Source organism: Hemitrygon akajei, chromosome 23 (assembly GCF_048418815.1).
Source record: "Hemitrygon akajei chromosome 23, sHemAka1.3, whole genome shotgun sequence".
Taxonomy (NCBI): domain Eukaryota; kingdom Metazoa; phylum Chordata; class Chondrichthyes; order Myliobatiformes; family Dasyatidae; genus Hemitrygon; species Hemitrygon akajei.
Window position 1 is genome coordinate 2544671 of NC_133146.1, and position 22987 is coordinate 2567657.

General features: G+C 37.9%; 1 protein-coding gene across 1 annotated transcript in view; it reads right to left on the reverse strand.

Annotated features, from left to right (window-relative positions):
• The window catches only part of smc3 (structural maintenance of chromosomes 3), a 122323-nt gene that overhangs the window by 11643 nt on the left and 87693 nt on the right, over positions 1-22987 (reverse strand). The window contains exons 25-27 of the mRNA XM_073026853.1: positions 16999-17211; positions 14255-14425; positions 10502-10679 (exon numbers count right to left, since the gene is read on the reverse strand). Coding sequence (XP_072882954.1) covers positions 10502-10679; positions 14255-14425; positions 16999-17211 — 562 coding nt within the window. The remainder of the gene's footprint in view (positions 1-10501; positions 10680-14254; positions 14426-16998; positions 17212-22987) is intronic.

Here is a 22987-nt window from a genome sequence, read left to right on the forward strand (position 1 = left end):
AAATTATATTGCACTAATCTTAACCGAACATTTATTGTATTTGTCATACTATCAATTTGTTTCTTCAATTTTAATATTCAATTCACTTTCCCATTTTTGTCTTGACTTATGGACTCCTTGTTTAATTGCCTGTTTTTGAATCAAATTATACATACAAGATATAAATTTTTTAATCTTTCCTTTTTGAATTAAAATTTCTATTTCATTAGATTTCGGCAATAACATTGTTTGACCTAATTTTTCTCTTAAATAAGCCCTTAGTTGAAAGTAACAAAAAAAAGTATTATTCGATACTTTATATTTATTCTTTAATTGATCAAATGACATTAATATACCTCCTTCAAAACAATCTCCTATATATCTAATCCCTTTTTGAAACCAATTATATAAAAGTTGATTTATCCATTGTAAAAGGAATAAGTCTATTTTGAATTAAAGATCTCTTTGCTAATAAAGATTTTTTTGTCTCATCATCCATTGCATTCATTATGCAAATTATCTTATAGATTAGAAGAATATGGGAAAATATCAGGTTATAAAATAAATTGGGATAAAAGTGAAATTTTACCTCTTACTAATGGAGATTATAGTCAATGTCGATTAATAACTCAATTTAGATGGCCGGCAAATGGTATAAAATATTTAGGTATAAGAGTTGATAATGACATAAAAAACTTATACAAATTAAATTATTTACCACTTTTGAAAAAAATTCAGGAAGATCTTGATAAATGGATGGCATTACCAATAACATTAGTAGGTAGAGTAAATACTATAAAAATGAATATATTCCCTAGACTACAATATTTATTTCAATCATTACCAATACAATTACCCCAGAAGTTTTTTCAAGAGTTAAACAAATATGTGAGGAAGTTTCTCTGGAAAGGTAAGATGTCAAGAATATCGTTGGAAAAATTGACATGGAAATTTGATCTAGGAGGGTTACAACTTCCAAATTTTAAGAATTATTATAAAGCGAATCAACTTAGATTTATTGCATCTTTTTTTGAGAAAGATAAACCAGCATGGATTAGAATAGAACTAGATAAAATAGGAGAAAACATACCAGAAGATTTTATATATAAATGGGAATCTAAATGGATACGGGAAAAGAAAGAATCTCCTATATTAAAACATTTGATTGACTTATGGAATAAGATAAATGTTGATGATGAGACAAAAAAAATCTTTATTAGCAAAGCTTTCTCAAGCTGAAAAAAGCTTCCAGCTTAGATGATTTTTGAGAAGGTGTTTAACTCACTCCCTAACTTTGTACATAATGCACTGACAGGGCAGTAGAGTGAAAAGATAACCTCTTCAAAGGCATTGTCTGCAGACTGGTGATGCATCTGAATGCCGTACACTACAAAGTCAGCTTCCGACCTGAGAAACGTTGATTACCAAAATATAGAGGACAGAATACAGCACATTGATGTCTACGCACTGCTCAAGGAGTCCATGATCAGCATAGCTGCAGCACAAGCTTGTGCCAGAGTTGAAGCAGCAAGAACGAGAGTGATTTATGCTAAACGTGAAGGTGAAATGCAAACATAAGCTCACATAGACATGGAGAAAATATGTATTAACATGGAGATTACATGTATAAAAGCCGCATTAAATGCACTCAGGGAAGAGCATGAAGCTGAGGCTGCCTTAGCAGAGGCAAGGTGTATGAAACAAGTGGTGAACCAATCAGCCATATTTTGTCATCACAATAGCCAATGTAGTTTTCTAAGTATGTCCAAACACACTTTAGCTACGAAAAAGACAGTGCTCCAGCTCTACAGGTAGAAGCTGTTCACACCACTCAGCCAACATGCCTTTCACTCACTCCTGGCGCTCGCAGTCAATGTCTACAGCAGCAAAGATCCACAATACTTCCTTCTGTAGTTTTAACACAGCAAAGTCAGGATCTGCTACTGATACTATCATATCTGCAGAAGCACGGACAAACTGAGCTTCCATCTATTCCAAGACACATATTTGGCAAACTTTTCTCCACAATGGTCTCATTCAGGAGCTGAAGAAGCATTAGATTTGGCTTGGTATCTAGCTTGCTGAGACCTTATCAGAGCAGGACTAAAACAGTTCAACAACCAGTCTGCTAGTTATCTATCCTGGAAGTCAAGATTGCAATGTTGTGGAAGGACTAAGTCTCAAAACTTAGCGAAGAGCTAGACTGGGACTAAAATGTGGAGGGGGGGGGGGGGGTCATGGCAACATGCAATAAAGGTTAGAGCAGTACACTTTGATAATGAAGCTACGAGTTTGAAAATGCTGTGGCAGTGGCTGGACAAGTTATGGCTCTCCAGAAGCAATTTAGGAACTCCTTTTCAACAGACTTGACAATTTTACAAAGCTCTCAAATGAAGAACCGCAGAAGTTACTGGAGCTCACAGATCTGCTGTCAGAACTACAAACTACAAGCTACAAGATGGCGATTGTTTAGTAGCTCCGAACTTTTGCTCCGTTATACTTCCTATCTTTGCACTATATGTCTCCCTTCTTAAACCTTAGTTAGTTATTTTATTACCGTAGTTCTCTTTTACCTGCCTGTGAACACATCTATCTTATAATGGCTACCAAAAGTACTAAAACCGGGAAAAAGGAAACTTCCACGGCTCTGTCGGCTGAGATTCTCGTTGTTTTGGAACAACATCGACAAGATATTTTAATGGATTTTAAAACTAAATTTAGAACTTCTTTCAACCAGGTGGATTCTAAATTGGATCAGATTAATGCCAGAGTGGATGAACATGCTGAACATTTATCTCGCATTGACTTAACTTCTGAAGATTTAAAATGCCGTGTTCAGTATCTTGAAACTTTCTGCTCCAACCTAGCGGAGAAGAACAGTAAACTTTCTTCCAAAATGGTGGATCTTGAAAATTGGAGCAGACGTTGCAATCTACGAATTCTTGGTTTGCCAGAGGCCACCGAAAAGGGCTCTTCCGTTGAATTTTTTTCATCTTTTCTCTGAGATTTTCGGGGAAGAACTTCTTTCGACACCACCTGAGCTTGAAAGGGCTCACAGGATTTATGTTCCTCATGCAACTTTGGGTTCCCGTCCACGGCCAGTTATTTTATGCTTTCATCGATACCAGGTGAAAAACCGTTTGATTATGGAGGCACGCCGCAGAGGTACTTCTGCTTTTCAAAATACGGTCATTTGTTTTGTGGAGGATTATGCCCCCCAGGTTCTGAAGATGCGTGCTGAGTTTAAAGGTGTAATGAAAGTGCTTTTTGATCGTGGATTCAGACCTTCTCTCCGAAATCCAGCCGATCTTCGAATTACGCTTACTACTGGAGATTATAAGCGGTTTAAATCAGTGAAGGAGGCTGAGGCGTTTGTTGGAAGTCTTCCAGCCATCTCGTCTTCTTCGGAACCGGACTGACCTTCTAAAATGGTTGATAAGTACTTCTCGAAGTTAAGTTATTTTTTCCGAACTCAGACTTTACTTGAATAATTCAGACATTAACTATTGAAACTCTAAGGGCTGTAGTCAATCTGCATTTTTTCTAAATAGATGATTTAAGTTTAATGTTTCCCTGTGGACTTTTAGATTTTACTTGTGTAATCTATTTTATTTCTGTATAACTTTATCTATAGAGAACTACAATTGATTTTAACTTGTTTTGGAGGTTTGGAGTTTTTATTGAAGGCCTCCCTGTTGGTTGATTTATAGTTTAAGTTTTGCTTTTTTTTGTAAACGGTTGATAAGCACTCTCTTTAAATTTATAATTGCCCCCTTTTCCCCCTCCTTTTTTTTTCCTTTTAATCTTTTATAATTTTTCGTGGGTAGGTTAGTTTTAGTTTTAGTTTTCTTTTCTGATTTTTTTTGTATTAAGTTTTATATTTCTTCTGTTGAAGTTGTTCCTATTTGTAATTCTGTTTTCTAGTGCATAAATTAGTTATTATTTGCTATATTATTTATATGGAACTTTTGTTAATGATACGGAACTGGAAGTCATTTTTGGGTAAATTTTTTTTGTAGAGCTAGCTGCTTTTTCAGGTAGCCATCTAGTTATGGGTTGCGGGGGTGGGGTGGGTTCTCCAGTTCCAACAACACACTGTTTCTTTTGTTTTCCTTTGTTATTCAGGACATGTCTCTGTTTTGATTCTACGGATCTATATTTACATTTTTGCTCCCAGACTGTTACTGTACCGCTTGATTTTTTATATGCCTGCTACCTTCTATGCACTAACAATTGACAATGGTTAATACACTTAAATTTGTGAGCTGGAATGTAAAGGGATTGAATCATCCTGTTAAAAGAAGGAAGGTCTTCTCGCATATTAAACAACTCAAAGCTGACATTTCTTTCCTTCAAAAAACTCATATTCGTTGTTTCGGCTTTTGTCAAAGTGGGTGGGTCAACATTTTCATTCATCCTTTGCTGCCAAAGCTGGGGGGGGGGGGGGGGGGTCTCCATCCTTATCAATTCAAATATTCCTTTTGAACTCCATAATAAGATATCTGATACAAATGGCCATTTTATTATTGTTTCTGGTAAATTATATAATACTAAAGTTGTACTAGCAAACCTGTATGCTCCCAATTTTGATGATGTTAATTTTTTTGAATGTTTTTTCTCCTCACTACCAGATTTAAACTCATACTCTCTTATACTGGGTGGCGATTTTAATTGTTGGTTAGATCCTAATTTGGATCGATCGTCCTCTGTTACTAGATTACCTACTAAATCTGCCTTAGCTACTCACTCTTTTCTTTCTAATTATGGTATCTCAGATATATGGCGTTTCCTTCATCCTACTGAGAGAGATTATTCTTTTTTTTCACATGTTCACCATACCTTTACTAGAATTGACTACTTTTTACTTGATAATCAACTTATTCCATTTGTCTGTTCTTGTGATTATCAGAGTATACTGATTTCTGACCATGCCCCAATTACTTTGTCTTTAAATTTTCCTGGTCTCCCTCAGAGGAATAAACACTGGCATCTTGACTCGACTTTATTATCGGATGATGATTTTCTAAAATTTATTAAGGATCAGATAACCTTTTATTTTAACACCAATACGTCATCTGAAATGTCATCTCAGATTGTTTGGGATGCCATGAAAGCAGATTTGAGGGGTCAAATAATCTCCTATACAGCAAATCTTAATAGAAAGTCCTGTACAGATCGATTAGACCTCATTAATCAGATTAAAGAATTAGATCAACTGTATGCTCAAACTAAGAATCCTGAATTATACAAGCAGCGTGTAGAACTTCAAACTAAATTTAACCTTTTGTCTACTCAACCTGTTGAACGCCAACCTCTTGAAAGTAAGAGTCGCTTTTATATTCATGGTGACAAATCTGGTAAATTTCTAGTCAATCAGCTGAGGCGTTCCAAAGCTAAACAACATATTACAAAGATCCGGAAGGAGAATGGAGACTTTACATCGGATCATTTAGAAATCAATGACGTATTTAAAAATTTTTTACTCTTGACTTTATTCCTCTGAATGAGAATATTTCTGTTGATCATTTTTTAAATAATCTGAATATTCCTTCGCTTTCATCTGATTTTAAAGCCAAACTTAATGCACCTATATCATCAGAAGAAATATCTTTTGCAATTTCTGCATTGTCTTCAGGGAAATCTCCTGGACCTGATGGGTTCCCCGTAGAATTTTATAAATCATTCTCTTCACTTCTTTCTCCTCAGTTACTCTCAGTACTATCTGATTTGTTTAATTATGGTAAATTGCCACCCTCTTTTAATGAGGCATCTATTATTCTTTTATTAAAAAAGGGTAAAGACCCAACAGAGTGTTCCTTGTATAGGCCAATTTCTTTGCTTAATGTTGATGTTAAAATCTTGGCCAAAGTTTTGGCTTATAGATTAGAAACTGTTATTCCTCTATTATCTCTGATGATCAAACTGGTTTTATTAAAAACCGTCTTCCTTTTTTTAACATTCGGCGTTTATTTAACATTTTATATTCACCTTCAACTGGGATTCCTGAATGTGTTATTTCCTCGATGCGGAGAAAGCATTTGATTGTATAGAGTGGAACTACCTTTTTGCAGTTTTAGAAAAATTTGACTTCGGTCAAAGTTTTATCTCTTGGATCAAATTGCTGTATCTGTGTCCTACTGCCTCTGTTTTGACTAATTTTCAGAAATCCCAGTTATTTAACCTCAAACGTGGCACCCGTCAGGGATGCCCTTTAAGTCCCTTTCTCTTTGATTTGGCTATAGAACCTTTGGCAATGGCATTTCGAAGCTGTCCTGAATTGACCGGGATTTGGAGGGGGGGTGTTGAGCATAAAGTTTCTCTTTATGCTGATGACTTATTACTTTTTCTTTCAAATCCGTCTACATCCTTACCTCCAATGTTCTCACTTCTTGATCAGTTTAGCCAGTTTTCTGGCTATAAACTTAATTTACATAAGAGTGAACTTTTCCCAATTAATAAAGAAGCACAAGAATTAACATTTCGTGACCTCCCTTTTAAAGTAGTGCATAATCAATTTACTTATCTTGGGATTACAGTTACAAGGAAGTTTAAAGATCTTTTTCGTGAAAATTTTGCCAATCTTTTATATACTACAAAACAGAGTCGGTCACAATGGTCACCTCTATCTATGTCTTTGGTAGGTCGTATTAATGTTGTTAAAATGTATGTTCTCCCTAAATTTTTATATTTATTTCAATCAATCCCAATTTTTATTCCTAAATCTTTTTTTGATTCCTTAGACTCTATTATTTTGTCATATCTGTGGCAGAATAAGCGCTCTAGAATTAATAAAGTTTATCTCCAAAAATCTAAAAAAGAGGGTGGCATGGCCTTACCTAACTTTCGTTTATATTACTAGGCAGCCAATATACCTTGTGCTACCTTTTGGTCTTTTTTCCATGGCCAACCCGAGTGCCCTAATTGGGTGGCAATGGAGTTGAGTTCCACCAAAGATTTATCTATTTCTGCACTTCTTGGCTCTGTACTCCCTATTAGTTTGTCCAGATTAATTGTTAATCCTCTTGTTAGACACACTTTGCGAATATGGGCTCAGTTTAGGAAATTTTATGGTTTCTATGGTTTTTCCTTTTCCAGTCCTATCTTACATAATCACCTTTTTTTACCTACTATGTATGATTCAACATTCCATGATTGGTATAGGAAGGGCATTAGACATTTTGAAGATCTTTTTATTGATAATCGCTTCGCATCTTTTCAACAGCTCTCTGTTAAGTTCAATCTGCCTAATGCCTTTTTTTTTAGATATCTCCAAATTAGACACTTTATTAATCCTTTAATTCCTAACTTCCCTGAAATGCCTGAGAAAAATGTTATGGATTTATTTTTCTATTAATCCACTGGGTAAAGGTTTAATATCATTTATTCATGATAAGTTAGCATTCTTACGGCGTGCCCCTGTGGATAAAATTAGAATGGCTTGGGAGCATGATTTAAATATTTCTTTATCTAATGAGACTTGGGACTCGATTCTCAAATCGGTTAATTCAACCTCTCTCTGTGCTCGCCATTGCCTTTTACAGTTTAAGATTGTTCATAGAGCCCATATTTCTAAATCTAAATTATCTCGATTTTACCCTAATATTAGTCCTCTTTGTGATAAATGCAAAAGGGGTGAGGCCTCTCTTATTCATATGTACTGGTTCTGTCCTAGCTTGGAGAAATTTTGGAAAGATGTCTTCATAACTTTATCTTATATTCTGAATCACCACTTAGAACCTAACCCTTTAATTGCTTTGTTTGGTTTTGACTAAGTGTTGAATATTATCTTTTGCTTCTCTTCTGGCTAGACGTATAATCCTCCTTAGATGGAGAGATGTTGCCCCGCCCACACATGCTCAATGGCTTAATGATATTATGTCCTGCTTAGACCTTGAAAAAATTCATTATTCAGTTCTTAATTCGGATATAAAGTTCCATAAGGTCTGGGGACCTTTTATTGAGTTCTTTCATAACCTTCCTCTTAACTAAGGTTTTTTTTTCAGTCCCTTGCTTTCAGCTCTTTTTTTTGGTAGTAGGCATTATTATCTTCTGTTTTTAAGTGTATTTACAGTTTTGGGGGTTTGAATGTCCTGATTTATATTCTCTATATTGTGTTGTGGTTGGTCTGGAGTTTTTTTTTGTTGTGGGGCTTGGGGAGGATACCAATTTTATATGTCTTCAATTTGGGTGCTTTCTCAATTATCTTTTTTGTATTATATTATTATTGTATGTTTATTTTTGCACTGTATTAATTTTCTTCATTTTGATTTGGGTTTTTTTTTCTATCTGTAGCAATGTAGAAAATGCATTAAAAAACTAATAAAAAAAAACTACAAGCTGCAAAAAAAGAGGGTCACCTACCAGGACTGAGTTTCTTGGACACTGCAAGAGGAATGAACCCTACAGTGGGGAAACTACCGAACAACATGCAAGAATGGTGGATAACTGAAGGGTCTGAGTATAAAACAAAACATGGTACCCTTATTCCACTATTTTCATTCTATATATGATCTGTCTGCTGACATACAGAAATGCGAAATAACCCTAGTTTTATACTCTCAACCTCTGACTACCATTCATTCAGAGAGGCTTCCAGCAGAAGCATGGAAACCAAAAGTCCGATCACATCAACAAAGTGAGGTAGAACAGTTAAAGACTGTGCAGTAAGACTGCTTTCAGGACTGTTTTGAGATTGTCCTTCTTTAAACACTTAATTAAATGATAATTTGACTTTTAGTTTCAGTACTTAAGTTTGACATTATGGATGTCAGATGGGAAGTGTTCTGCCTCTGGAGCTACTGTTCGTTTTGCATGCAGTTTGTTAGTAAGCTATTTAAACTATTTTCCACGCAGGTTAATTCCAATTTCAATTTGGAGCAAACTCGGCAAAAAGATATCCATCTCAATCCACTCTTTATTTTCCATTGAAACAGCAATATCTCTCAGTCATAAGCTTTTTTAAACATTTAGCAGATGTACTTTGAAGTTAGTACTACGTTGATTGTACCTCATTACCAACCTATTGTTAGGCCATAAGTTTGTTCTATCCACAACATAGGTATAAAATGTTGCATGTGTGATTTGCCTTGTTCAACACTGATTGTGAGAATAATTCAGGCGCACAATGATTCTATATTAAATCTAATATGTGTTTTACTTAACTTTTTTCAGTTTCATAAAATTCTCACATTAAAAACCCTGAACCTTCTGGCTCTGAGGTGTTTAACTTCCTGCCTAGTTTTGTACATAGCATAATGTGAGGGCAACAGTCACTTTAAATATAAAGTGAAACACAACTCTGACTTAGTACAGCACAGCAAAGCAAATCAGTAAATGGACTATTACTTCTGTCTGTGCCACCTCTTAAACTTTACAATTTATACAAGGTGACCCTATGTTGTTATTTCCATAACTCAGTCAATAATTACCAACTTCAACTGTATGAAATGCCCTGGTTCACATTTTTACAGTTATGCCTAGGTATTCCATTTAGTAGCTCTGTAAGAGCAGCTGTTCTGCTTTCAGCCTCTTTGGGTTATTGTTGAAGATAAGGGATGATGAGGAATGTGTGTCATCCAATTAGGATGATGGAAGGTTTCCCTGGTGAGGGACACCAAGGTTGGGCTTGGGGCTTTTGTTCGGCAGGAGATGAAGAGAGAAGACGCTGAAGTGAACAGGATTCACCCAGTGCGGGACCGTGATTCGATGAAGCCAGGTGCTGAGATCGATTGAGGATAGGTGAATATGGTGATACCTTGAGCTCCAAGTAGACTGTTTAATTAAAATGGGCCCTTTTCTTTACTGACCCATTAGTTAAATAAGATTCATAAATATAATTCCTTTAATCATATGCAGTGTACTGTCTGTTATTTCATGGCATTAATTTGTAACAGGGTAGTAAATGACACAGCATCCACACTAATCAGGGTTTGGGGTGGGAGAACCGCCTCAATCTCACAGGTTTGGTGGGTCTGGAGAGCGTCTTCCCCAGACTTACACAGCCAAGGAAACCAGGATGTTTCATTTACATTGGCATTGGGGGGGGGGGGGGGGGGGGGGGGGAGAGGGACACATTAGCGTACTGGTGGCACAGTGTACCACCAACCTGCATTTAATTCCTGCCATTGTCTGTAAGAAGTTTACACGTTCTCCCTATAACTGCGTGGGTTTTCCCAGTCCGAAGATGTGTGTAGGTTCATCGGTCATTGTAGACAGTCCTGTTATTAGGCTAAGGTTATAATGGAGGCAGCTGTGTGGCTGGTGCACCTTGAAGGGCCAAAAGGGCCTATTACGCACTGTATCTCAATAAATAAAATTTTAAAAATAAATAGTTGGAGTAGTTAATCTCAGTTAAGACAGATGGAGATCATGATTTCACTGATTAATATGTTGAACTTAATAGCCTACTTTCTACATTTGAATAAAATTGAACTTCACTGTCTCTATGACGTTCTTTTCAACATGCCAATGGAGCAAAACCAAGAAGTGCTTTGAAATCACCAATTTTGTTTGGAAAGTTTACCTGAAACAGCTTTTCTGTGTTGAGCATCCAGGGCCTGGTCAATTTCATCAAAGAGGTAAAAAGGTGCTGGGTCACATTTCTGAATGGCAAAGATTAAAGCAAGTGCTACTAATGATTTCTGACCCCCAGAAAGCTGCTGCATTTCTCGCATTTCTCCTTGTTTTCCCGTAAATGACACCTGCCAATGTTAGAAAAGGAATTAAAATGCTGTAAAACCTATCAACTATGCAAAGACATTGATAAATTAGATTCTGAATGGTCTAATCTCACTGAAAAAAGAGTAGTTAACATGAAAACCAGTCTGCTCTATTTATGAATTTAAAGGACCTGTTACTAAATTGCAGCATCACATGTGCATCACAAACGACAACATCCAAGACAACCCCAGAACCTATACATAAAACATGCTGACAAAGTTAAAAATCTGAAAAGAAATGCTCAACGAAACTACTAAAATTTGTCACAAGAAATTAAGCTTAGGAGTTTGTGCATTCTACTTGTGTAACAAAACATGCAATAATCAGACTGAATATTATAATTCTCTATAACTGTCTAAAACATGCTAATTTATTCTTTGATTTCACAAAAATCAAAACTAAGTTTTCCAACTTGATTCATTAGGTTTATGAAACCTCTTCATCTGTAACCATTAAGTAAAAATAATCTACAGATCATCGATCAGCCATGATCTCTACTTCTGCACCTATTGTCTATTAATTACACTGGACAAATTTCTTTCAGAAGTGTTGCTTCCTCAGAATTTTTTGTTTGCTTGAAGCTGAACATAATCTAACTACTTGGATTACATAGCAAATTGGAGAAACAATGAAATTTTATTAAATATAACACACTTAATTGTCTAACAATGTTGAACAAACCTTTTGCTAAAATAAGATCAACTTAATTTAAACTTTATTCAAGTTAAAAATGTTTTGTTGATGATTTTCAATTGTACTCAGTGTCTGATACTTCTCGCATAAGTATCCAACAATAATGAGCCAGCACTGATGGACTGCAGCTCCGATACTATTTCTCTATGACAGTGCCAAGATTTGCAGGGAAGAAGTCTAAATGGGAATACAGAAAATGAATCTTTAGTGGCATGGTTTTATATGCTGAAGCACGAGGAGGTGTTTGCTTCCCTGAGGCAAATCAGGGTGGATAATCACCAAGGTGTGACAAAGGTGTTCCCTTGGACCCTACAGGAGTCAAGTGCAGAAATTGCCAGGGCATAAGCACAAATACTTAAATCATCTTTAGTGACAGGAGAGGTACTAGAGGATTGGAGGATAGCCAATGTAGTTCTGCTATTTTAAAAAAGGCTCTACACAGAAACCAGGAAATTGCAGGCCAGTGAATCTGACATCTGTTGTGGGAAAGTTATTGTAAAGTACTCTAAGGGGCTGGATATACAAGTATTTGGATAGACATGGACTAATTACAGATAGTCAGCATGGCTTCGTGCATGGTAGGTCATGTCTACCATCTTAGTTTTCTGTGGAAATTAATTAGGAAAGTGGATGAAAGCAAGGCAGTAGATGTCTATATGGACTTTAGCAAAGCAACTGGAAAATGCATGGTCATGCACTTTGGTAGTAGAAATAAATGTGCAGACTATTTTCTAAATGGGGAGAAAATCCAGAGACTTGGAAGTCCTTGTGCAGAACACCCTGAAGGTTAGCTTGCAGGTTGAGTCAGTGGTGAGGAAGGCAAATGTCATACTTGCATTCATTTCAAGAGGTCTAGAATACAAGAACAAGGATGTGTCGCTGAGGCTTTATAAGGCACTGGTGAGGCCTCACCTTGAATATTGTGAACAGTTATGGGCCCCTCAGCTCAGAAAAGATGTGCTGGCATTAGAGAGGGTCCAGAAGAGGTTCACAAGGATGATTCCAGGAATGAAATACGAGGAACATTTGATGGCTTGGGGTCAGTACTCGCTGGAATTCAGAAGGATAAGGGGGGGAATCTCATTGAAACCTGTTGAAAAGTGTTGAAAGGTCTAGACAGAGTAAATGTGGAAAGGTTGTTTCCCTTGGTGGGAGAGCCCCAGGATACAGGGACACCTGAGATGCAGAGAAATTTCTTTAGTCAGAGGTGGTGAATTTGTGGGATTTGTTGCCACATGCAGCTGTGGAGGCCAAGTCGTTGGGTTTATTTAAGGCAAAGATTGATAGGTTCTTAATTGGATATGGTATCAAAGGTGAAGGCTGGGAACTGGGGTTGACGAGCAGATAGAAGGGAAAAAAAGGATCAGCCATGACTGAATGGCGGAGCAGACTTGATGAAACAGATGGCCTAATTCTACTCCTATGTCTTATGGGAGGCTGGTCAAGAAGGTTCAGTCCCTCGTCATTCAGGATGAGGGAGTAAATTGGATTAGACATTGACTTTGTGGGAGAAGCCAGAGAGTGGACGAGGAGGGTGGTCTCTCTGACTGGAAGCCTGTGACTAGTGGTGTGTCGCAGGGACTGGTGCTGGGTCCTTTGTTGTTTGTTATCTATATCAATAATCTGGATGATAATGTGGTTAACTGGATCAGCAAAGTTGCAGATGACAGCAAGATTGGGGACATATTGGACAGTGAGGAAGGCTATTATGGCTGCAGAGGGACCTGCATCAGCTGGAAAAAAGGGCTGAAAAATAGAAGGTGAAATTTAATACAGACAAGTAAGAGGTCTTGAACTTCGGTAGGACCAACCAGGTTATTACACAGTGAATGGTAGGGCACTGAGGAGTGTGGTACAACAAACGATCTGGGAATACAGGTCCATAACTTGTTGAAAGTGGCGCCACTGGTAGAAAGGGTCATAAAAGAAAGGTTTTGGCATATTGACTTTCATAAATCAATGTATTGAGTACAGAGATAAGATGTTATGTTGAAGTTGTATAAGATGTTGGTGAGGCCTAATTTAGAGTACTGTCTGCAGTTTTAGTCACCCACCTACAGGAAAGGTGTAAACAAGGTTGAAAGAGTAAAGAGAAAATTTACAAAGTTGTTGCCAGGTCTGGAGGACCTCGGTTATAAGGAAAGATTGAATATTCCTAAGATTGTAGAAGACTGAGAGGAGATTTGATAGAGGTATACAAAATTATGAGGGGTATAGATAGGGTATATGCCAGAAGGCTTTTTCTACTGAGGTTGGGTGGGACTACAACCAGAGGTCATGGGTTAAGGACGAAAGGTGAGAAGTTTAAGGGGAACGTTAGGGGAAACCTTTTCAATAGAGGGTCGTGAGAGTGTGGAATGTGCTGCCAGCACAAGTGGTGCATGCGAGCTTGATTTCAACGTTTAGAAGTTTGGATAGGTACATGGATAGTAGGGGTATGAGGGGCTATGGCCCCAATGCAGGTTGTAGGCAGTTTAAATGGTTTCAGCATGGACTAGATGCTGTCAACTAGCTGCATGTAGCTTGGTGTTCTGTAATTGCCAAGAAAATTTTCAACAATGCTTTCCATGTAATTTTCTTCAGTCCCACTAGAAGTTTTTTAAATTGTGTGTCAATGATGACCTGATTGATTTCTGGACCAACATAAATCCTTTCCTTAATCTTGGCATCAGTTATTCTGACTTGAATTATGAATTGAAATAATAAATATAGGTGATTTCAAAAAAAATGGTACAATAGTAAAGTACTCAGGAAGCAAAATCTTTTTTGTCCAGAGTTATTCAACCCTAAAAACACAATCACTGAAAACAAGGCTTGCAGGCATACAAACTGATTAAATTTTACACGCAATGGATTCAGTTACCCTAATTCCAACTCCTGTGAATTGATCAACAGATGGCACGCTGCTCTGCGATGCACTGCCTTCACCCTCATCCTGTGACTGGCTTCCTTCTGCATCACCTTTCTTCATAACCAAGGATGCTTTACCACCTGGGACCAACTTTGTAAACACCTCACTGAAATTCTTGGATACCTGTTCAGAGTAACATTTTAAAATGTTTCATAGTTTAAAAAAATGACAACATAGATGACACATTTTCTTTTTTTACATTAATGCCACACATTGTTATTGCATCAGAATTAGCTCAAGCAGTATTGTTAAACTCAAAGCTCGATAACATTTAACTGTTCAGCTGATGACCATGCATAAACACGCAGAGTAAAACTAGTTGTTAGAGAATTTTTTCTCCGCTTATTACAAAAGATGCACTCTACATTGAAGCCTCTGCTTATCATCATCTTACAGGCAATTTCTTTACAAGGAGCACATTGTCGAAAGTCATAAAAATGCCCCATTCAGTTCCATCAATTGCATCCTATCACTACTATAATTTAGTTTGCAGATAGTTGTCAATTAATTGCTGATTAATGCAACTGTAACAAAGTTTTAATCAGTAAAATAAATTTATGAAAAAATTTAAGGAAGTTTAATGCAATACCTGGTATAGGCTAAAGATGTTCTGTCATTTTCCCTTGGATGAAATTTTGTCTCAACTATTTGCCACCTACCAGTTCATCAATAATTCTGTGCTGCCTATCAAACCATCTCCCTCTCTACTTCGCACCATAATGGCTTCCAATTTATCATAATGCTGTCTGCATTTTGCTATCACCACTGAATTATAGACAAACCATTTATTTAACAGCATAATTAAAAGCTTTTGGCCAAACAAATTCTTTAAACCTCAACAATTTTATGACTAAAAATTCGAACTCAAAATATCAAGATTTGCTTTTAAGCAAAGGGCACTGAAAACAATTGTCTGTTTAACTACAATATTCAGAAATTTAGAAACAAGTAATTCATTCAACGAGTAAATCAGGTACTACCCTGACAATAATCATACTTACTTGGTTCTCGAGTGAAGCAAGCTAAATACCAAGCTCACTCAGCACAGGAGCAAGGAGCTAAGGATACTGTAATATTTGTTTGCAATATCCTTAGCGCCATCTTGAAACCCCCTCACAAATAAAGGCGGGGTACTTCATTCATCTGTAGCACTTTGATGTTATACATTGACTAACTAGGACACTTCAGGAGTGGTCTAACTACCCACTACCCACAATCTTGATGGCTAACATGAATGTCCCACAGATCATGGATCAGACTTGAAAACAAATGGCACAGTAGTGTATGCATGACAGAGTTGCAGTGGTTAGTGCAACGCTGTACAGTGCTGGTGAACGGGGCTCAATTCCTGTGCTGTTTTGTACTTCTTCTGTGACTGTGTGGGTTTCCTCCGGGTGTTCTGGCTTTCTGCCGCTTTCCAAACACATATGGATTAGTAAGGGTTAGTAAGCTGTGTGCATGCCATGTTGACACTCGTAGGCTTCGCCCAGCACATATTCAGGCTGTGTTGGTTATTGACGGAAATGATGCATTTCACATGTTTCAATGGACATGTGACAAATAAGCAGAATCTTCTCTAAAAGAAAGTGATTTTCACTAAGCCTTTGATATAAATATCCACTCCACACTCCCCATCCCCCCCACATTATTAATATTTACGAGAGTTACAAAGTTTACATTGAATGTCCATTGAGGATCAAAAATACTACATCGCAGAAAAAGACACTAGTTATTTTGAGCCATTTTTTGAACAATAAAGTAGTACAGATTTAATATTCACCTATGTTATAAACTACCGTAGATTCCGGATTTTAAGCCGCTACTTTTTCCCCACATTTTGAACAGCTTTGAACTTTGCGGCCTATAATCCAGAGCGGCTAATACATGGTTTTTTTCATGCCGCCTCGTAAACATTTTGCCTCATAACAGTAGACCAATAAAATTGATGAGTAGTTCACAGAGGTCCAATGAAATTGTACGATAAATCAAGCGCACTTTCACAATTAAATTATTGTAAATCAGTCATTTGTACTCACCCTCATCAACATGGAAAACACTCGAAGCATTGTGCTGCCTTATGGCAGTTACTTAGTTTATAATATTTTCGCTTAGTAATTCATTTTCTAGTTAAAGTTAGAAGAGTTTTAACTATATTTGTTTTCTGTACTACATCGCGGGATGCTATGACGTCACACCCGGTTTCGCGGTGTCTTGTGGGAAAATGCCGGTTTGCGATGAAACGGGACGGAGGGAGGGAGCGCATTACGCGAGCGGCTTTGGATCTGAGCGAACGCTGCTTTTAAGTTAAAGGTGATCAATAACTTTTCCTGGTAGGCTGCAATATATATATTTTTTACCAGTCGTTAGGAGATATTGGAATGTTGTTCAGTAAAGAAGTATACGCAACGTATATTTAAAAGTAGCCGCGTACGGGCACGGTTCGAAAAAAAGCATTTGCAATATGTATTTGTTTTTGTTACCATATGGATTTAATTAAAAGTTAAAAAAATCCTCACGTGTAATATCTTTCTGTGTAAATATCTCATATTACAACGTGGGACACCTGCGGCCGAAAATCCGGTGCGGCCTTTACAATTAAAAAATTGATTTTATTTCTAAAATTAGAGCCAGCGGCTTTTAATCAGGTGCGCTCTGTAGTCCGGAATCTACGGTATTAATATCACACAATATTTTACCTGCTTGAAAGTAAGCTGTATGGCTTCATATTTTCTCAACTCAAGTACATTCATAAGCTCCATAATGGACTTGTGGCCACGGTCAAGCTCTTCTTGTCGCTTCATGAGTTTCTCCTTCTGTTCCGAGAAATTCACAAATTGGTCCAAGGCCTTTTTGTTGACATGACTGTACTTCTTCAGCTCCTGATTACACTGTTCCAATTTCCGGAATAGCTGGAAAAGATAGGAAACAAATAGAAAAAAATAACAAACAGTAGAAAACAACTTTCAAAAAGCAAAACACCACCAGTAGGTTCTAACAAGACAAACTTTAAATTATAAGTGCCACACTAAAAATTTCCAAACCAATTCATGCAGTGACTGATGTAAATACAGCAAAATATTACATTATTATTACCTGGATGAGATTTATAATATTCCAGTTTTACTGAAGGTATCAATAGAGGTGCATTATATTAATTATCCACAAGGCCCTTGTTATGATCACACAGGCCTCAATCCCACCAGGAAATACCATACCTTTGTTGAACTGCCAAATTTAATACCCATTCACACTTGCATCCTGGCAGATATCCTAGTAACTGTCAGCAAGTTTGGGTCTTGACACAAATCAATTAGACCATAAGGCATAGCAGCAGAATTAGGTCATTTGGCCCATCGAGTTTGCTCTGCTATTCAAACATAGCTGATCCTTTTTTCTCCTCCTCAGCCCCACACCCCAGACTTCTCCCTGTCACCTTTGATGCCATGTCCAAACAATAACCTATCAATCTCTGCCTTAAATACAGACAACGATCTGGCCTCCACAACTGCCTGTGGTAACAAATTCCACAAATTCACCACCCTCTGGCTAAAGAAATTTCTCCACATCTCTGTTTAAAATGAACGCCCCCTCTATCCTGAGGCTGTGCCCTCTTGTCCTAGACTTCCCACCATGGGAAACATTCTTTCCACATCTACTCTGTCTCTGCCTTTCAACATTCAAAATGTTTCAATGAGATTTCCCCTCATCCTCCTAAATTCCAGCAAATACAGACCCAGTGCTATCAAATGTTCTACGTACGATAACACTTTCATTCCTGGAAACATCCATGTTAACCTCCTCTGAACCCACTCCAATGCCAGCACATCTTTTCTTAGATGAGTTCAAAATTGTTCGCCATACTCAAGGTAAAGCCCACCAGTGTCCTATAAAGCCTCAGCATCACATCCCTGCTCTTGTATTCTAAGACCTATTGAAATGAATGCTAACACTGCATTTGCCTTCCTCACCTGCAACTTAACCTTTAGGGTGGTCTGCACAAGGACTCCCAGGTCCCTTTGCATCTCAGATTTTTGTATTTTCTCTCCATTTAGAAAACAGTCTACACAGTTATTTCTACTACCAAAGTGCATCACCATGCATTTTCCAACATTGTGTTTCATTTGCCACTCTCTTGCCCATTCTCCAATCTAAGTCCTTCTGAAGTCTACCTGTTTCCTCAACACTACCTGCCCCTCCATCAATCTTATCATCTGCAAGCTTCGCAATAAAGCCAACTATTCCATCATCTAAATCATTGATATATAGCATTAAAAAAGCAGTCCCAACACCAACCTTTGTGGAACACAACTAGACACTGACAGCTAACCAGAAAAGGATCCTATTATTCCCAGTCGCTGCCTCTTAGCAATCAGCTAATGCTCTAACCAAGCCAGTAACTTTTCTGTAATACCACTGGTTCTTAATTTGGTAAACAGCCTCATGTCAAAAGGCCTTCTGAAATTCCAAATACATCCACTGCATCCCCTTTATCTATGCAACTTGTCGTCTCCTCAAAGAATTCCAATAGGTTTGTCAGGCAGATTTTCCCACACAAAAACCATGCTGACTTTGTCCTATCTTGTCCTGTGTCAGCAAATACTCCATAGCCCTCACCCTTAACAAGTGACTCGAACATCTTTTCAACCACTGAAGTCAGGCTAATTGGTCTATAGTATCCTTTCTGCTGCCTTCCTCCTTTTTAAAAAGTGGAGTTGCAATATTCCAGTCCTCTGCCATCATGCCAGAGTCCAATGATATTTGAAAGATCATTACCAATGCCTCCACAATCTCTATCGCTACCTCTTTCAGAACCCTAAAGTACAATTCATCTGGTCCAGGTGATCAATGTACCCTGAGGTCTTTCAGTTTTTCGAGTACCTTTTCCCTTGTAAAATACACTCATTTCTCTTCCTTCACACCCTTCAACATCTGGCACACAGCTAGCGTCTTCCACAGTGAAAACTGATGAAAAACATTCAATTAGTTAATTTGCTTTCTCCTTGTTCCCTATTATTTTTCACCAGCCTCATTTCCTAGTGGTCCTATATCCACTCTCATCTCTTTTATTATTTTTTACATAGTTGAAACAGCTTTTACTATCCACTTTGATAATGTTTGCTAGCTTGCTTTCATAGCTTTCCAATACTCTATCTTTCTCTCTCTCATGTCATCTCTTTGCCCGCCCAATGCCATTCTCTGGTGCTCCACTGCCCCCCCCCTTTTTTCTATGGCCTTCTGTCTCTTTCACCAATCAACTTCCTAGCTCTTTGCTTCATCCCTCCCCATCCAATTTTCACTTACACCTTGTTTCTCTCTCCCTCCCCCCTCCACCCTCGAAACCTACCCTTCAGCTTTTTTTCTCCAGTCCTGCTGAAGGGTTTCGGCACAAAACATCGACTGCTTTTTTCCATAGATGCTGCCTGACCCACTGAGTTCCTCCAGCATTTTGTGTGTGCTGCTCTGATTTCCAGCATCTGCAGATTCCTCCTTGCTGAAATATTGAAAGGACTAGATAGAGTAGATGTAGGGAGGATTCAAACAAGAATATGGTGACGGTATCCAGAACTAGAGGGCACAGCATCAAAATAGAGGGGTGACACTTCAGAAGTGAGGTAAGGAGGAATTTTTTTAGTTTGAGAGCAGTAAATCTGTGGAATGCTCTGCCACAGACTGTGGTAGAGACCAAGACCTTGCGTATATTTAAGGTGGAAGCTGATTGGTTAGGGCATCAAAGGATCTGGCGAGAAGGCAGGTGTATGAGGTTGAGCGGGATCCAGGATCAGCCTTGATGGAATGGTGGAGCAGACTCGATGGCTGAATGGCCTAATTCTGCTCCTACGTCTTATGGTCTTCTTGAATTATTTTAAGTATTTTCTAGTGATGCTAGAAAGTTTGTGAACCCTGAAGAATTATCTCTACTTCTGCATAAATATGACCTAAAATATAATCTTCATGCAAGCCCTAGAACTACATAAAGATAAACCAATTAAATAAATAACACAAAAAACATCATACTTGTTCCTTTATTTATTGTGAAAAATGATCCAATATTACATGCATTTGTTGGAAAAAACGTGAATATACCCATAACTTCAACTGAACTTTTTCGGTAAATGTTGATCAGTCCTGCACATTGGCTTGGGAGGAATTTTAGTCCATTCTTCCTTACAAAACTGCTTCAACTCTGCGACGTTGGTGGGCTTCCTTGCATGAACGACTTGCTTCAGGTCCTTCCACAACATTTCTATAGGATTATGGTCAGGACTTTGACTCAGCTATTACAAAACATCATTCTTTTTAAACCATTCTGTTATTGGTTTACCTCGTCTTTGGATCATTGTCTTGTTATATTATCCAACTTCTATTAAGCTTCAGGTGACAGACTGCTACCCTGACTTTCTCCTGTAAAATGTCAACCTACAATTTTAATTCATTGTTCCCACAACGATTGCAAGCTGTCCAGGCCCTGAGGCAACAAAGCAGCCCTAAACTATGATGCTCCTTCCACTATGTTTCACAGTTGGAATGCGGTTTTGGTGTTGGTGTGCAGTGCCCCTCTACCTCGATACAGCAATGTGTATTTCTCCAAAAAGTTCAACTTTTTTCTCATCTGTCCACAGAACATTGTCCCAGAAGCACTGTAGAACATCCAGGTAATCTTTTACAAACTTGAGACATGCAGCAATTTTTTTTTGACAGAAGTGGTTTCCTCCGTGGGATCCTTCCATGAACACCATTCTTATTCAATGTTCTTCTTATAGTGGACATGCCAACAGACTTTAGCAAGTTCTAGATTTCTGCAGGTCTTTTGCTGTTGGCCTTCGGTTCTTCACCTCCTTCAGCATTGCACATTGTGCTCTTGGTGTGATCTTTGCAGAATGCCCACTCCTAGGGAGAGTAGCAACAGTACTGAGTTTCCTTCATTTGTAGACAATTTCTCTTACTGTGGACTGATGAATGATTAGGTCTTTAAAAATGCTTTTGAAGCCTTTTCCAGCTTGATGCATCTCTACAATTCTTCTAAGGTCCTCTGAAAGTTGTTTTGATTGAGGCATGGTGCATATAAACAGATCTTTCTTGAGAAGAGTAGGCTCTGTCAGTAACCTGACTTTGTGTCTTTTTTTAAAATATAGCCCATGGTGCCTCTACAACCCACACCTTCAATCTCATCTCATTGATTGAACTCCAAATAGCTTTTGTAGAAGGCATTACCGCAGAGGTTTACATACTTTTTCCAACAAATACATGTAATTTTAGATAATTTTTCTCAATAAATAAATAAATGAACAAGTATCATGTTTTTGTGCATTTATTTAATTGGGTTAGCTTATCTAGTTTTGGGACTTCTGTGAAGATCTGATCATATTTTATGTCATATTCATGCTGCAGAAATAGAAAAAATTCTACAGGGTTCACAAACTTTCTAGCACCACTGTATAAAGAAAATGGAAATACTCAGCAAGCCAGTCCACATATATGAGAAGAGAACCAGACTTAGTATTTCAGATAGTCTCTGTAACATTGACATTTCTCTTCGCAGCCTGACCTTTTCCTACGATTTCGAACAATTTCTGTTTTATTTAGACTTCCAGCACCTGCCCTCCCCAAACCAGATTTTCTTTATATAATTGATTAATTAATACTTTTGGAATTACTGTTTTGAATTAATACTGTTGGCGCGTGGCCTAGTGGGCAAGGCATCAGACTAGTAACCTGAAGACCTGGTTCGAGCCTCAGCTGAGGCAGCGCGTTTGTGTCCTTGAGCAAGGCACTTAACAACACATTGCTCTGCGACATCACTAGTGCCAAGCTGCATGGGTCCTAGTGCCCTTCCCTTGGACAACATCAGTGGCGTGGAGAGGGGAAGGCCCGCAGCTTGGGCAACTGCCAGTCTCCCATACAACCCTGCCCAGGCCTGTGCCCTGGAAACTCCAGGCGCAGATCCATGGTCTCTCGAGACCGACGGATGCCACCAGCACTTTTGGAATTGTTCTGAATGTCAGGGAACATCTAGGTCGACTGCTGGCAAACCTAGCAGTGTGGCTTTATATTTTCAAAGTTTCTCCAGGCATTTCACATGGGGCAATCTAGCTTTTACAGAAAGAATCTAGCCCATATATTTTCCCATAAATCAACACCAGCAACCACCACTTTGACAATAGGTTCTAGCACAAAATTGTGTACTGTACATCTTTTATGATGGCTCTGAGCTTTAGATGGCTTTACAGAATGGATACATGGTCAAATCATATGGATGATAAGAATTTGCAGGAAAAGCCCAATGAATCTGATCTACCAATGAATCTACCAATCTACCAAAAGCCCAATGAATCATTTCATGACTCAGCATCACAATCAAAGATGTCCTCACTGGAATGACTCATTACACATCTCTGAAAAATACTGATCATAGTTTATGGAGGGCCTCTGAAATATACCAGAGCTTGATGCATTAACTTTGTTATTCCTGGAATCAACTGCCCCACCTGACTTTTGCTTTGAATATTCAAGCAAGAATATTCAAATTTACATAGTGTTCTATGTAAATATTACAATTGAACCCGTGTACTATTTACTGATGACTTCATCTGAAATGGAAGTCAAGTGATGTAGAGAATAAATGTATGAAGTCACCAAACTGGCATCAGTAGAAGACAATCATTACTTAAGTATTAAAGTCATTTT